This window comes from Sylvia atricapilla, chromosome 3 (assembly GCF_009819655.1).
Source record: "Sylvia atricapilla isolate bSylAtr1 chromosome 3, bSylAtr1.pri, whole genome shotgun sequence".
In the NCBI taxonomy this organism is placed as follows: domain Eukaryota; kingdom Metazoa; phylum Chordata; class Aves; order Passeriformes; family Sylviidae; genus Sylvia; species Sylvia atricapilla.
In genome coordinates, this window is record NC_089142.1 from 99868836 (window position 1) to 99885339 (window position 16504).

A 16504-nucleotide genomic window follows, 5' to 3' on the forward strand; every position below is an offset into this window, starting at 1 on the left:
CAGTTTTTTTTAACAACACAACCTTAACCCTGACTTCATTCTTCCTAGAAAACTGGGCTGAGAAACAAGTTGAAGCAATTTCTTAGACAGCTTGTTTATCTTCTGATCAACCAGTTTTAAAAAAATAATTAAACAGTGCAGTAACACTCAAAAGAAGTATCTTTTCCACATATGAATGTAGGAGGAGGTATGACTGACATCAAAAAAGGCTTCAAGTATCAGCACTTTGTGATCTAAAAGTCTCTCATACCTTTTCTATGTAGCCATCCATGAGCAGCTCCACACAGCTCTCTGGCTCTTTCTCTCCTTCTCTCTTCCTTCTGCAGTTCCAGCTCACTCCTTCCTGTCCGTGGCACGGCCACCTAACCCTATCAGTCTCTCGTACAGTGGCTCACTTTACCTGTCCCTCACACAACCTCCTGCCCCTTCCTCCCCACAGCAGGGCCAGCAGACTCCAACTGACCCTCTACCAGCTCACTCACTCTTTATCACACCCATGGCTGGGAGGGCAAGGTGTTCCCACTCTTTGGTAATTAACACAGCTGCAATATAGCAAGGGCAAGATTGCCTTCAGCACAATCTCTGTCCTCTCACATCTGAAACTACAATACACTGCATTTTTGTTACAGGTTTATAGATCAGCTTTTCCCTGTTGTCTGGCATACAGTATCACACGCAGGAAAAGGTTAATCTACAGAGAAAATATCATCTCTTGGCCCTGTGCATTTGTTGGAGTCACACAAGCTTTCAGCTTGCTTTGAAGTTGCCTGTCATCCCAGCAAAGCTGCTTTAAGTAGTTCAAATTAAATATCACTAGTATTATTGGTTGGTAGCAAGTAGAGGCACGAAAGAGAAAAGCTTTGGGGTAGAATTTCAGGAAGAAATAGAATTATGTTTGCTCTGTAACATGTCCCTCAAATTATGATTTTTAAAACAGTTCTGGTCTCAGTTGTACAGAAATTCAATCTACTCAGTTCTGAAAGTATCTGAACTTGATCTGACATGCCACTATTGGTCCAGCAAATTTGGAAACGTTTTTCATTTATTCTTGGTAGTGCTTTCAATTACAGTGATACTATCATTTTGAATATTTCCTCCTATGAAGACTTCCCCCCAGGGTTTACAAAAGGAAAGCTATTAAAATGTGTCCCCACACTTTTAGCAGGGAAAAAAGACAAGACTGAATAAAACAGGAAAGTCTGAAGCTCAGCACTAAGTCAAAACATAGCCACACTTGCTACTGGAACAGAGGAAAATTCATGACCACAATCAACCTAAGGCCAAGCTAACATGTTTTGGTGAACCAGAAGATAGAATAAAGAGGGAAAAAAAAGGAGCGTAGAAAAAAATCTCAAGCAATTTCAAAATTTCTGTGTTTAGTTTCAAGACTGGATTTTTAATACTTGATGGAGAGGGAAAATGCCACGACCCTCTATATGACTTTGGATTTCAATATATTAGAATCCAGTCATTCAACTGGTGATTTGAGACTCAAATTGTAACTGAATTTCAGTTTGCTGCTAGAAAGCATCTGTCCTGTCTAAATATCAGACCATTGACCTGATTAGAAGTTTTTTTTAAGATTCACACTATTTAAAAGGGAGAGAATTTTAAAACATCAAAACATTCTGTAGTGATGACTTCCTTATATGGCAAAGCAGACTCCGAGTCTGAGATGATTTGCAAATGGTATCTGTAAATATTAATGCACTTTGACATTGAATATTGCATATCATACATTTTAAGTGTCTTTTAGAGCGTGGATGTTTACAGTGAAATGATGTGCTTCTGAATATGTCTCTTTTCAATTCAAAGTTTGGCTTCATTAAGGAGAGTGATAACATAAAGCTTAGCATCATGATCATTCCTCAAGAATTACCAAAAAATTGACATGCATCCTTATCACAAACTTTTAATTGGGCTTGTGGGTACCAAAGAGCTTCACAAGCTTTAGCTGTTCTTCACCCTATTTTCTACAGTTCAAGCTTTCCAGTAGCCAGCCTGAGTACTGACTGTTTTTAAAACAGAGTCCTTTTCCCAGGCTGGGACCTCATTTTGCAGCTGCCTTCATCAAGCAACCAGACACTAAAAAACCTTGTAAGATTCCCTCAGTCTTAGGAGCATTGCTTTTGTCAGTATTTTCTTCATGATGTTGTTACTGACTCTGTTACTTTCTTTCATAATATCCCAGAATACCTAATAGGAAAATGGCTACAAAGAATTCCAAACATCAGTACACAAGATTCATAAGCCTCAGTTTAAAATGAAATATTGAATGATCTTAAACATTGACACTGGGAGAATAAGCACCTTTATAGATGCATATGTTAAGAAAAAGATGGATATTTCTTTTAGATTAACTGCTGCTCAAGTGGAGTGGCAGGCCTAAAGTGGCCAAAACAGGTGCAATGTCCATTCTGCAGCATGGGAACAAAATCATGAAAGCTGCAAAAATGTCTGTATAATGCATCCTTCCCTGTGCCTTTAATTTGGACTCTGAAACACCTCAATTTACCTAGATCAGATGCAGAGCATTTTCTTTATTCTGCTTTTCATAGAAAGGTTTTCTTTGCCTTAATCTTCTGCAGGATCTGGCAAAAATGAACACACAGAAGATCGTGTCAAGAGACTGACAAAGTCTCGTTTTGCAATGAGCACAGGAATGCCTCATATGTGTGGAGTTACTTTGAATCTAACCCACCTATGCAGCTGTCAAGCCAGAGCACATGCTGAGGAAGAACAGGTTGCCTTAGCAACCCCAGTCTTGTTGTAGAGACTTCAGAAAAACGGAATAATTTTATCTTCCTGAAGCACCGTTGTGCCATTGTGCTTAAACACCTTACACATTAAATAGACACACATTACCAAACTCTCCATACACACTTTGAGCTATTTTCATGCTATGGCTTATAGAAGACTCTGCTTGGGGAAGGTTTTCATCTTCTTTCTTACCATCTGTGACCCTTTCAGCTGTCATCTATTTTAAAAAGGTAGCACTTACTCATTGCCTTTTGGGGGGGGGTTTGTTGGAAATGAACAACTGACATCATTACAGAGTTTAAACTTCTCTTCCAGCTGTGCTGTGTATAATGATTAATCTAGCTCAGAAAACAACCAGGTACATAAAATTGATTTAAATATATGATATTGTTGGGATGCTCAGAGAAATCTGTGAAAAGGAATAATGATGGCATTTGACCAGTATGATTATTGCTGTGAACGGCTTTTTGGCTACGCAAATTTCAGGTCTGAACTGTACATAATATGCCATTAAATTGTAATAATTGAAAGTTCTAGAGAAAGGAATCTAATGACACCCAACAGAACAATTTTAGTTCCATGAGAATATATTTAATTAACCCTTAATTATTTTCACCTTTGTGACACTGGAAACATTTCTAGGATTTGATTTAAAAAAATATTATGCCATTAATAAGAGAAAGATATTATTGACATACCAAAATCCAATTTAATTACTCCCTTGATTCCTCCAGAGGTGGAGAGAAAGTTGCAATTTTCTGACACTATATTCCATTTTTAATATCGTGAAATAAAAAAATATCTCCGAATAAGCCAGGAATGTTGCATAATTGCTTCTGTCTGATCTACAAGTACAACAAAATACCAACGTATTTTGGTATTTTGAAAGTTCTTTTTTGGCTTTTCTGTATCAAGTATTCCACTTAATACTTGCTACTCTTTGCTAGAAATATTCTTGCACAAAAGAGCTACTGCCAAACCAGCAACTGCCAAACAACTTGTTATTATTTTCATTTTTTAGAGGTAGAGCTTGTAATGTATTTAAGAAAATGGAAATTCCTGAATTATTTTAGGAATGGATAGCTCATCTAACTGACCACTCCAGAATTTTGTATGTAAACAAGAAAAAAATACTTAAACTTGTTTTCAAACTGGCCAGAAAACCATTCCTGTTCACTTGCATAATTAATAGAACCATATATCTTAGCAAAAAGATAAAATTTACATACTTCCAGACCTACATACTGCAAGACCCACATAAAAGAGTGGAGAAAAAACCCAACATTGGGACAATAAAGGCTTGAAAAATGTTGTCATTTATGCATCAAGCTCTATAGTTCTTCCTGAAGTACCATGTGCTGCCATATAATATCACAGGGACCTAACAGTTCAATGTGATATCTATCTGGATTAAGTTTCTAATAAAAATAACAAAAATAAGTAATCTTGGTTGACAGCCACAGGCAAAACTTTCCTTGCATGTTTTACAGCTTTTCTAATTCTCTTAAACACCTCAAAGTCTCTGCATTTTCAAGATGTGTGTAAAGTCCTACTTCTTTTGAATTTTATACAAATTAGGCTACTGATATTTGTCATCAGAAATTCCAGATATTCATTGTAGTGAGATATCAGAAAAGATAAGCTGAGCAAATTGAGATTTCTTCAATTAGCTCGTTCCACCATCTTGCCCTGCACTGTAATTTTGTGCACAGCTCTCTTTATTTCTCATGTGTAAAGTGAGTCTCAGTGGCAAAATAATCATATGAAGTATTTAGTTCTGGTATGTTATCTGATAACTGGTATGTTATCAGGGACAAATCTTTTTTATTCTCAGCTACTGGAGATGAAAATCAAATGTGTTTTAAAGTACACTTGAGAATTTCCTATCCCTTCTCTTAATAGCAGGTTACACGTTTATTGGTAGCTAGCAACTCCGAAGTCTTAGCCAGGAATATGTAATATTATTTTGGAAAGTACTACTGAGAGTGGATATTATGGTTAGTTCAGCTTTTGGCTACTGGATTAATTAGGCTTCTTTATTTTGTATATCTCCTTCTCACTCAAGTAGCATTAAGATAGATCCTACATTCTAGGTATCAAAAGATCCAAAAGATGCATTATCTATAACAGTTAAATCAATTAATAAATGATGATAAATTAATGCAGCAAAATTATTTAAATTATTATTTAAATCCATCCTTTGTGTCATAGTGGACTGATAACACAAAGGGAGTATCACTCTAGTTTGCAATCCAGGAGAAGGAAGACATTGTGAGAGGCAAATGACCACCAAATTCTCAACACTATACCAGAGTTTAGAAGACTGTAAAAATTCAGTGGCAAATACATGAGAAAATAAGAAATACTCTTATTTTTCTACACTATATAGTGTGTGATTTTTTTCAAATGTGTATGCACACATTGAATATACTAAACAGTGCAAGCTTCAGGATATCCACATCTACACTTGTGAGAAATACTGAATTAATTACCTGCCTTGCATCTGGGCTTTATATACTCACTAATTACATGTTCCCAAAATATAAGGCTCCTGTCTCATATAGTGTGAGAATGTGCTTGTTTTTATCTGAGCTCTGCAGTGAAGGGTGCTTATAAAGCCACCCATTTAATGCTGAATGATGACCCAATTCTTAGAAGTTTTGTGGTTCAAACTGTACCTCAGTATTACTTAATACACTACAACACTCCAGTGACGAGAGAATTTGGTTCCTTCTCAAGTTTTTATCATGTCAAATACTCAAATATTAAAATCTCTCATAAACTTTAACTAATGTATTTATACAGTGTCGGGTTTCTAATATCCTCATCAACAGTAAGAAATATCCACCGTTCAATGTGTTCAATATGAAATTAAAATTTTTTTTCTGGAACCATACATGTTTCAGTCCCCAATGCAGAAAGGGGATAAATGAGAGCCAAAACACACTTGAAGTTTAATCTGGTGAAGCCAGGTAAAATCTTAGCTGAAAGGTATATCTGCAATAAAAACAAATATCAAAAAAATCAAACATGTTTTTTTGTGAAGCCATGTTTGTAATAGTGACAGAGTTCTGTTTTAATTAGGGCTTTTGATCTTTTTCTTGATAAAGAGTAAAAATAAAATAAAATAATCTATTTTAGAAAAATATTATATTCACAGTGGTTGAGAAGGTTGAATTCCTAGCCAGGAGAGCCTGCATGGTGAAGCACTAACCCTTCAGAACTGGATTTTAGTGTAAGTGTTGACACAGTGTTAGTTATCACGAGTACAGCACCAATACATTATTCCTTTAAGGTAACAGACAGTGTTGAAGCTGCCCTGTAATTTGGCACAGAACACTTCTATACTAATGCAATGTGACAATGTTATTATGTCTACTATTTTCCATGCCATAATAGCAGTATTTGTTTCCACAAACATGCCATTACACTCAGTAATATGGCTACAATTAAAGACTGCCCGAGTAAAAACCAATGCAAAGTCATAGAAAGCAAAATATCTCTTATAGATGTGTTTTGCTGTGCCAGAGTAATTTTCAACCCTATTCTTATATATATGTATAAAATATATTAAAAAAAAAATCCCTGGGAGGATACCTTTCACTACATAACCTGCTGTTAGATATGGTTACTACATTCATTTTAATGTCTTTTCTTATAATACATTGGATGTATTTTCTCAGAGGCTGTAAGAACAGCCATTAACTACCTTTTTAGTATGGCCTCTTTATGGTACCATTTGTAGGAAAAAAACACTAGTGCAAGATTTACATTAATCAGTGTAACACTTCTGTCTATCACATCTAAAGAACACTGGTGCCCTGAATCTCTAAGTGTCATATCACATGAAAAGAAAGAAAATTATAAACTGGATAGCATCTTGGGGTCCAAACTTGTCCTGCCACGTTTATCTTCTGGCAGACAGGACACTGCAGCACACTGAAAGTTCCCACCTCTGCCACCATGAAGGCTGAAGGTCTACAGGCACTTCATATTCACTGGACTACTGAGATTTGCTGTTCCTGACTACACTTTTAAAACTATAGGTTTACACTTAGCTGACCCAGTTAATTTTCCATAGGGATGCATTCCCTAAATTTTTTTCTTCTTCCCTAGCAGGCACACAGCTGACACTCTTGGACTTGGAAAGAAAACAATCTGCCTCACATGGTGTTTATTATGAGAGAACTTTAAAAAAAAAAAAATATTTCCACATATACACCTCCAATAATACACTGAATGGCACAGGAGTAATAATTATGTATTATCAAAAAATTAAAGAAATAGCTTGCACAGCATATTAGTAGAATGTATGATGACATTTTCCAAGAAACCATTTCTTTCATTATTTCCTCCACACTTTCTGTTTTGGAAATTTCAGACAAGAATAATACACGTGAAGCATTTGCACTCTAAAGCCCAGGAAGGATGCATATCAGATCCTTGTGCTCTGAGGTTACTATGGGAAACACATTAAAAGTATCAACTCAAATGCAGTAAGGTAATTTGTGCACATTTATGCAAATCACAGATCATACGAAGCTGAGAAGAGTGGCTGATCAACCAGATGCATGTGCTGCTGTTCAGAAGGGATGCTGACAAACTGGAGAACTGTACTGACAAGAACCTCCTAAAAAATGCAAAATCCTGCACCTGGGGAGGAATAAACCCTCACATCAGGACAAGCTGGGACCTGCCCAGCTGGAAAGCAGCTTGGCAGAGAGGGATCTGGGCATCCTGATAGTCAACAAGTTGCACGTGGGTCAGCAATGTGCTCTTATGGCAAAAAAAAAAAGACCAACACTGGTTGTTGGTGGTAAAATGTTGCAGAAAGGTTGAGAGATGTGATCCTTCCACTCTACTCAGTACTGCTGAGATGCATCTGGAGCATTGCCCCCACATGCTGGGCTCTCTAGTGCAAGAACAACATGGGAACACAGGAATAGGCCCAGCAAAGGGCCACAGAGGCCATCAAGGGCTCTCTCCTATGAAGAGAGGGTGAGGAAGCAGGGGCTGCTCAGCCAGGAGAAGAGAAGGCTCAGTAAGGATCCATCAGTGTTTTGAAATACCTGATGTACGTAAGGTAAAGAAGACAGGTTTTTCTTCGTGGTGCCCAGTGACAGAGCAAGAGGTAATAGGCACAAGCAGAAATATATGAAATATTTAAACCTTAGGAAAGTATTTGTACTGTGAGGGTGAATGAGCATTGTGACAGGTTTCCCAGAGTGGTTATGGAGACCTTATCTTTGGAGAGGATGACCCAGACAACCTGTGAAATCTGACTGCTCTGAATAGAGGGGTTGGACAGGTTTCCTCTCACCTTGGCACCTTTATAACTGAAAATTCTGCTTAGCTATGTCCCCTAAGAACTCGTGGAACAAAACAGAAGTGAGATGTGATGCATTAAATCCTGGCTGAGAGTGAAAGACTCACCTATCTGAACACCCACTCCCTCTTCTCTGACTGTTGTTTTGTTCCCTCCTTCTTCTGTCCAGAATTCTGGCAAAAATGGCACACTTTCTAAGAATTTTTTTTATAGAGATACCATCACCTTGGTTGAAGGACTATGTACTTCTGTTTCTGTTATTAACACTGGCATTAAGTGGTCATTTTTTGGGGTTTGAGACTAAAAAGATCTCTGTCCATGAGATTTTGTCGTCTTAAGTATTCCATTTTATACAAAACAGTATATTCACACGTGAAGTGAGCCAAGGGCCTGTCTGAGTAGCAACACTGGGTTAAATTTGGGCATCTGTCAACCAATGTCGCTCCACGCACAATCTGCAATGGAAACACTCTCAGGAAGGTGCCTACATCCTTCCTGAAGGGGATGCATTTTCAGCAACAAGCAGGTGCTATTCCAGGCCTGTCGCTGGAAGGTTTCCTCACATGAAGGGAATTTGTCTTATTTCAGTGCCACGAAGTTTAGTCTGTGGTGTGCAGCCTGTGCCACTTTTCAAAATCTGCAGTAGCATTTTGTCATTTCTCTTCCCATTATGCTCTTCCCAAACATAGCAGAGAGCAGACTTGGAGCATGCAGATGACACTGACACATCATTTTTCCTCCTTTCCACCACATTTACTGTTATGAAAATTCTCTCTTGTTAGATGGGCTTTGCAGATTTTTTTGGTATCTGAACTAATCTAAGGACCCAAGATAAAGCAGAGACCAAATGTATTTTCTAGACTCTGCATTCTATTACAAAACAACCATATCAAGGATAAATTTGTATTTCATGGTTGTGATACAAAAAAGTAACAAAGGTTTTTCTGGGAATAAAGTAAGTGTTTTTAGAAACCAGCTTCTAAAAGGACTCCTTTACCATCATCAGAAACGGCATATTGTGGAATATCTCAATTGTGTGTAATGTAGTCCATGACATTATAAATGAGCATTCACAGGTAAATATCTTTCTTAAATAAGCTCATCCATTTGCCAAATTCATGCATTAGCTGTCACTTGAAGAAATAATTCACAGAATATTCTAGGTCTACACAACAATTAATACTAAAAGTTATAAACCGAGTTTTTTCTTTGGTAGATGCTAGGTCTGCAATTTTCTATTCATAGATTTCAGTTACTTCTGAAACAACTCAAAAGATCACAAAACAGAAGTAACAATATAAAAGAAAAACAAACATTTTTCTCTTGTAGTAGGTAGGGGGATGAAACCTCAAAAATATGTTTAGCAATATGACTAATCATGTACATTGCTGGGAAGTGCAAACTCATATACATAAAGTAAACCCTAACCTTTGCTCAAATCATTGAAAGTTTTTCAATACTATATTTAATTTCTGTCATGAGAGCAACTGCAGACAAACAGAATGAGTCCTTTCATCCTTTACCTAGTTTTCAAACTATGGAACTTTCATGGGAATAAATTATTGGCTTTTGCATAGTTAATTTCCTAGCTTTGTGATAAATACAATTTGAGCCAAAAGCTTTTTACATTATAAATATTCTGGTGTTTTTGGGTTTGTCCAAAAATGCCTTTCTGTAGAGTGGAGAAACAGAACAAGACAGAAAAATCCAGAGTGCTTGACCAGGCAGTTATACAACGCTTTCTATCATCAGTCATTTTTTTTCAGATAAAAAATAGAAATAAAAATGCCTCAAAGAAATTTCATCTTCATATGGGTAAAACAACATACATTTGGGTATTACAAATGTGATAAATTAAAACCAAAAGTCAGCAGCTTACTTTTATCACTTACCATGGAACATTATGGCTCTTCCATTATTATGCCACCATTACTCCTGCATAATTCTATTTAGATCAATAAGGTTAGACTGGAATAAAACTACATTATGAAGCTGGTGAATCAGGACCCTTATTTTTGACACATTTAAGCTTTTCCTGGAAGACCAGATGGTTGCTGTGTGTTATTCAGATGAGATCTAAAAGAACTAAAATACTCAGCATGCTTTTATTATTGGCATGTTTAGTGTGTCACCTAAAGAAACCCACAAAGGGAGACAATAAGCCTTCTTTCTCAACTGTTTCACAGTAATTACAGCCCTTGTGATAGTGCTACATTAAGATAAACAAAATGCAAAATGTGTTTTCAATCAGAAAAAAAACCCCACCTGTAATATTTACGCAGAAAACGGACTTCATCAAACAGGTAACCATCAGTATATTATTACACTTGGAATCAAGTGTAACACAGCCAAGTTCTGCCTGTGTTTGATACTGCACATTGTCCAAAACTTAGAAAGCATATTCTTTGTTCTTACCACAAGCCTTAAAGATTTTCACTGGGTTTACCAGTCCAGTTAAATATTGAATATTTAAACAACATAAAGCTTTAGGCACTTGCTTCAAATGTTGCCTTGGAGGCCTCAAGTGTTCAGAGGGACAATTTTTCATGTACTTACGGTCATTGCATAATGGTCCACTAAAGGAGGTCATGCTACAGTCACAACTGAATCCATCCCACTGCTGTAAGCACACGCCCTGGTTTGCACAGGAATCCTCTTGGCACGTTGTGCTGGGGCCTAGTGAGAACACACAAAAAAGGACTTGCACTTCATCTTCCAAAGAAAGGTACTTCTCAGTGGGTCACATTGAGTAGCTGCCAACATCTCAAATCAAATGAGCAAAGAGTTACCAAGTCAAATGCACATGAACTCACTAGTTTTTGGAGCAGCATGTAACATTAAAAGGTGGGGGGGCGGCCGTTTGCTTTAATTGTAAGATCACTATGTCAAACACATAAGAATGCACAAAATGGAAGCAGAATTATTCCAGGTACAGTGGGAATGTTAACTTCATTGTCAGTTATTTGTTAATCTCATGTCAGACCATTAACTGGCTAAACGTTGTCTAAAAATTTCATTATTTCTTCCTGTAAATACATTTCAAACAGCAAAGCCAGATGCCACAGGAATCAAAACTCTGGGATATGAGAGATTGGATAATGAAATAGAAAAATGAAACAAGTTTTAAGAAACAATAAAATGAAGCTACGCTATTACAATTATTTTAATCCCACAAATTATTTTAAATTATTTAGATCTGAAATTCAGAGCACTTTGGGATTCTCTAGCTGGAATGTTGACAGGAACCGATTCACATGCTTTAGGGATCTCATGCAGGTTCCTTCTTAAAGGGAAAATGCAGAAAATCAGACTACTAATGAACAGGCATGCCAAAATGTGACATACACATGAAAAAACAATGCTACTCTATTTCTAGAGAATCATAACTAGACTACTGAAATATAAAAAAATTTCAAAAAGGATGATCAAAGCACTAAAGCAATCATTATACAAACATATTCAAGACTGAAAGCCTTTATGCAAGCAATGCTGGAAAATGAAGGTTCATTTAGCCCTTTGTTTTAGAGGTGTGAAAGGCAAAATCAGCAACGAAATAACACACTTTAGTTCTGAAATATACAGAGCATTTATTGTAGAAATCCAACTGTGCATTGGGGGTTTCAGTCTTGTTTAATACACACAGGGCTATCTACCTTGCAAATCAGCTTTCATCAATGCAACTTTGTCAGCAAAATAAAAAAAGCAAAATATAGTAAATGTTAGTAAGCAATATTGAAATGGCAGCAAACACAGAAAAAAACCATTCAGAATAAAGTGCATGCTGCTGTTAAAGAGAGAAAGAAATGCCATATAATGCAAACAAATTAATGCTAATAGCCATAAATCTTCAGGCAAGCCAAAATAAGAAAGCAGTAATTTGCCAGTGTTTTACTAGAAATATAATGGTTAATTGAGCTGATGACATGTAATGGAGGAAAATTAAAAGTGTGGGGTTTTTTCTTCCTTGGATAGCTGTGAATGCATTAACAGAGTAAATGCATGGCTGAATCCTGACTAGCCCTTTGTCATGTTCAGATACATTGAATTCAAGAATAATTAGCACCATCATCCTCTGTGGTCTGTTTTTTTTTCTAGTTTTCTCTGTGACTGGTGAATGAAGACTGAAATACAGACCGTGAACCACAGTTTACTATGGGCTCTCACACCATTTCACACTAACTCTTGAGACTACAAGGAAAAATTTGGTTCTGGGATTATGAAATTGTTCCAAATTGTTTTGGAGGAGGCATATCAATGTCCACTTGAAACTCCCACAGTCAGTCATTGATGACAGGGCAAAGCTGATCCAAAGATTACATAAATGAATTAAAAATCATGCCCCAGAGAGAAATCCTCGCAAGCATTCTTTTCCATTAAACCTTCAAATATCTCAATGTGGGATTTTCTTCTGATTTGCTGGTATTTAAAAAAAATCCATATCAAATGATTTAAGTCAGCTCAATGGCCCCTTCCTTTAAATGAGGCACAGTCCAATCTCTGAAGAAGGGCCTGAACAGTCACCAAAGTCACTGAGAGGGAAGGCAAGATACACTGCATCCCTGTCTTGGCAAAATTATTATTCTTCTATTTTCTCCTGTTAGGATAACAATAATAATAATAATAATAATACGTAAAATAAATACCACTATCACCTATAGCTGACTGCAGCAGGTAGACATTAGATAGTATTTTCCTTTCCTTGGGAGTTCTGAGCCAGGAAGTTTTGGCATTACATCACCCTTTCTTTAGCAGAGGATTATAATGACAGAATCCCGTAGCTGACAAGACACAGTTTTTCTCACCAGATTCTGCTACTCGGAAACTTTACAGAGCTGAAGTGAAAATATCTGTAGGTGTTTAAATGTTATATATTCATGGATTTATTTACACTTTAGTTATGCAATGTTGAATTTCCTCATCTTTGCAAAAGTAGAACAAAAGTCACAAGGATTTGAAAGTACATAAACTGCTGGACCTTGTAGGTACATTAGGAAGTGCATGTAAAAACACATATTTAGAAAGAAATACAAGTACAATCTCGCTAAAAAAGTGAGATATTTTTATTTGCATTAAATTGATTCTTACCACTCTTGGCTTATCTATATTAGTCATTATTCTAAAATTGCCATCAAGAGTAGCTTGCAGATAAGTATTTCTTTTGGCAAAAGCAGGAATATTTTTCCCCAAGAACAGAAGACGACTGTGTAATGGTGGTAAATACTATGATATTTACCAAAACAAGTTCATCTTTTCCTATACATATCTATTTATATATTGAAGAGCTAAGGTAGTTAGTAAAAATACTGTAATACGCCCTTCTCTAGCACTTTTTCTTTTTTTCATATTCAATTTTTTAAATATTCTAATGTATTCAGTCTTCACTGCAGACTTTTTAATTGACTGAGTTTGTGATCTCCTTTACATTTGTCTTATGTGAGGGCTTGTATGCAATATATATCACAATAGGCACTATAAACTGACACATAGATGTTTTACAATATATTATAAAAACAAATTTCTTATATTACCACCACTCTTCGTGTATGTTAATACTGTGATTTTTTTCCTATAGTTCATATAATACACAAATCACATTTTATATACACATGTACACACAGTACATTTTTCTTATAACTGTGTAAAAACTATGGTTATATCATACTTTATTTTAAGTGGGAAAAGGGAGTACAATTGATTTGACTAGAGGAGAACAGTGTTGACAAAATCTGGCTTTGGGGTTTGCCATTAACAATTCAAAGAGCTAGTTAGCATATTTATCTTTCTAGCTCTTAGTTTCTATCTGTTCTAGTCATTGAAAATTTGTCAACAAGATGAATTCAGCCAAGTGTAAATTCTGTTACATGTTCAATGATAGACACATCTTTCTGCCTGTAGTTGAAGCTTCAAAACGCAAACCTTCCAACTTGCCACAGCAATCCCATGGGTGGTCTTGCTAAAAATGTTTAATGCACTTATGACCATCGAATTATTGAGAAATATAAATATTTTAAGCACAAAATCTAACAGATAAAATGAATTAGAAGTATATTATGGCTTCATTTCCCCCCCCCCCTCCAATATGTACCTGAAAGTTGGAAAATTCAATGCCATAAATCTGAAAAACAACACATCCAAGTGCCTCACTTCTCAGGACAGATTTTCCAGAACCTGATGTCTTACCACTGGACATATACCAGCTGTCTTTGGGATTGAGAGTGGTGGTGACTAACACTTCTGAAATTACTTCTGCTCCTCTGTCCTGAGCATTTTGGACCTGATGTCTCAGGGGACGTCCAGGGCTTACACATCCCATTGCAGGGTGAGATGGGGAGCAAAACTCTCATCTCTGTAAGGAGGGAGACAGTTCTGGCTGGACACAGCAGCAGAGGTAAGAGCAGCTTGAGGCATGCAAGGGCTTTCTAAGAGGCATCTAAATTCACAAGTGACCTAAATCATCTTTTAGGTGGCAGAACACTTTTTTGGATGTCTGAATCAATGTTCAACAAACAAAAGACTGACAGATGGGTCAGACACGAGGACTTGAAGTAAACAAGTGAGATGGAAAAGATAACTGCAAGGTTAAGCAAAAAGGTTGGAAGGGGACATTTCATTCCATGCTGTTAGAGATTTCCTTCTGCAGGCAGAAGACTTTTGAGGAGGCAGGTCTCTGGAGCCAGGCAGCATATCTGGTTTGACCAGTTTGTTGCGTCAGGTGATTTTGGTGTTGGAAAAAACTCGATCTCTACCAAAAAGGACAATAGCTTTTTGGTCTTTATTAAATTGTTGGTAGCTTTATTAAATCCACCAGTAGCTGAGTTGTGCCAGTAGTTTAAAAGGTGAACTCACACGCCAGCCCTGTGACAATATTTCTTTGAAGTATAAAAATATAGAAATTTTGGAAATTACATAATTTCAAAAGAAGCTATGAAATTCATAATGGAATTAAGGCATACTTTAGCTCTGAAGGGATGGTGCAGGGATGGAACTGCTAAAACCATTCAGAAAGGCAGAATCCAATTTTCTAAACTCAGTGGAAAACTAATACATATTTTTGCATTCCTGAAAGAAATATGCAAAATTCCCATCTTATATTTTTCTGTAGCTTTAGTGTCTGTTTCTGTGTACTAACAATGGAACTTATATTGATAACTAAAAGTAGCAGGTAGGGAACAAAAAAGTTCCAGCTGTAGGCACAACAAAAGAGACAGACTTTATCCACCAGGAAGCTTTATCTCGTGAAACTTGAGGAACACCCCCAGCTCTCCTTGGATTTTTACAATGTCAATTTGCATACTTAATGAACTTGATAGCACTAAGATTCCAACTTGAAATAGATTTTATGTAATTTACACATTTTTCTGTCCAGAGAAGAATGGCACTTGAGAGAAGGGAGAATTGAACATAAAACTGTACGTAAACACAAAATCCAGAATTATGTGAATAAATTAGATATGCAGGGACAGAAAATGTATTCAAATTATTCCATAAAGCATAGTAAAAATAACATGGGATCAAATGACAGCTGGAAAAATAGCTAGAGATTGACACTCCTGAATTAGAAATACATTTCTAATTATGTCCTAACTTAAATTTCATGGTATTCCAGATGAATCAATAAAGACATGAAATTGTGAGATAAAACATATTTTTCTCTTACTGATTTCAGATAGAAAGGTTCATGTCAATACTAATCTAAGGGGTGAGTAAAATGGTGAAGATTGGTATTAAAAAGTTTCATAAATTAGCCTTGAATTAGCCAACTCAAAATGTCTGCTTTAAAATTGGAATTACTTAGCTAATGTCTCAGCATTAACTAATGCCTGAGAGTTATGAAAATAAAAAGAACTTCATTGAAACTAACTGTTACTGTTGCTATCATTAATTAAAATATATCACAGGTAAACAAAACACAAGCAAAAAAATCTTGCCACTGGAGAATTAAGGAACCCACATTTAACATTCTGAAGTTAACCCATGTTCGCAGATCCATCTCTGTGCTTTGGGGCAGGCACACTCCTATCTCCATAATTCTAAAAAACACAGCCTTTATGTAAGAAAGGGTCAAGCAAGATCAATTAGAAGCAGGTAAAATATAGTCTCTTGATGTATGGAGTGTAAATATCACAAAAACCCCTGCAGGATTGGCACAGTACTTTCACTATGATATATATATAAAACCAAACAAACAAAGCCAGCATATTTAATACCTTCACATCCTCTTTCTATTTGCCCATTGCAGAAAAGAGCATCTGAGATGAGATCAGGGAGCCGTCCGTTCAAGTCAACTGATGCAAGGCAGCCCTGGAATCCCTCCTTTGCATGCACCAGTTTGGGCAAGGATTTAAACATTTCTTTGGCCACTCCTCCAATATACAAATCACCTGTTGAGGAGAAATAAATATTAGATTACAAAAAAGA

At 36.4% G+C, this 16504-nt stretch overlaps 1 protein-coding gene across 11 annotated transcripts in view; it reads right to left on the reverse strand.

Annotated features, from left to right (window-relative positions):
* The window catches only part of NRXN1 (neurexin 1), a 667911-nt gene that overhangs the window by 322477 nt on the left and 328930 nt on the right, over positions 1-16504 (reverse strand). For all 11 annotated transcript variants that reach the window (XM_066316362.1, XM_066316361.1, XM_066316355.1 and 8 more), the window contains 2 exons: positions 16294-16467; positions 10643-10762 (listed from right to left, as the gene is read on the reverse strand). In XM_066316362.1, coding sequence (XP_066172459.1) covers positions 10643-10762; positions 16294-16467 — 294 coding nt within the window. The remainder of the gene's footprint in view (positions 1-10642; positions 10763-16293; positions 16468-16504) is intronic.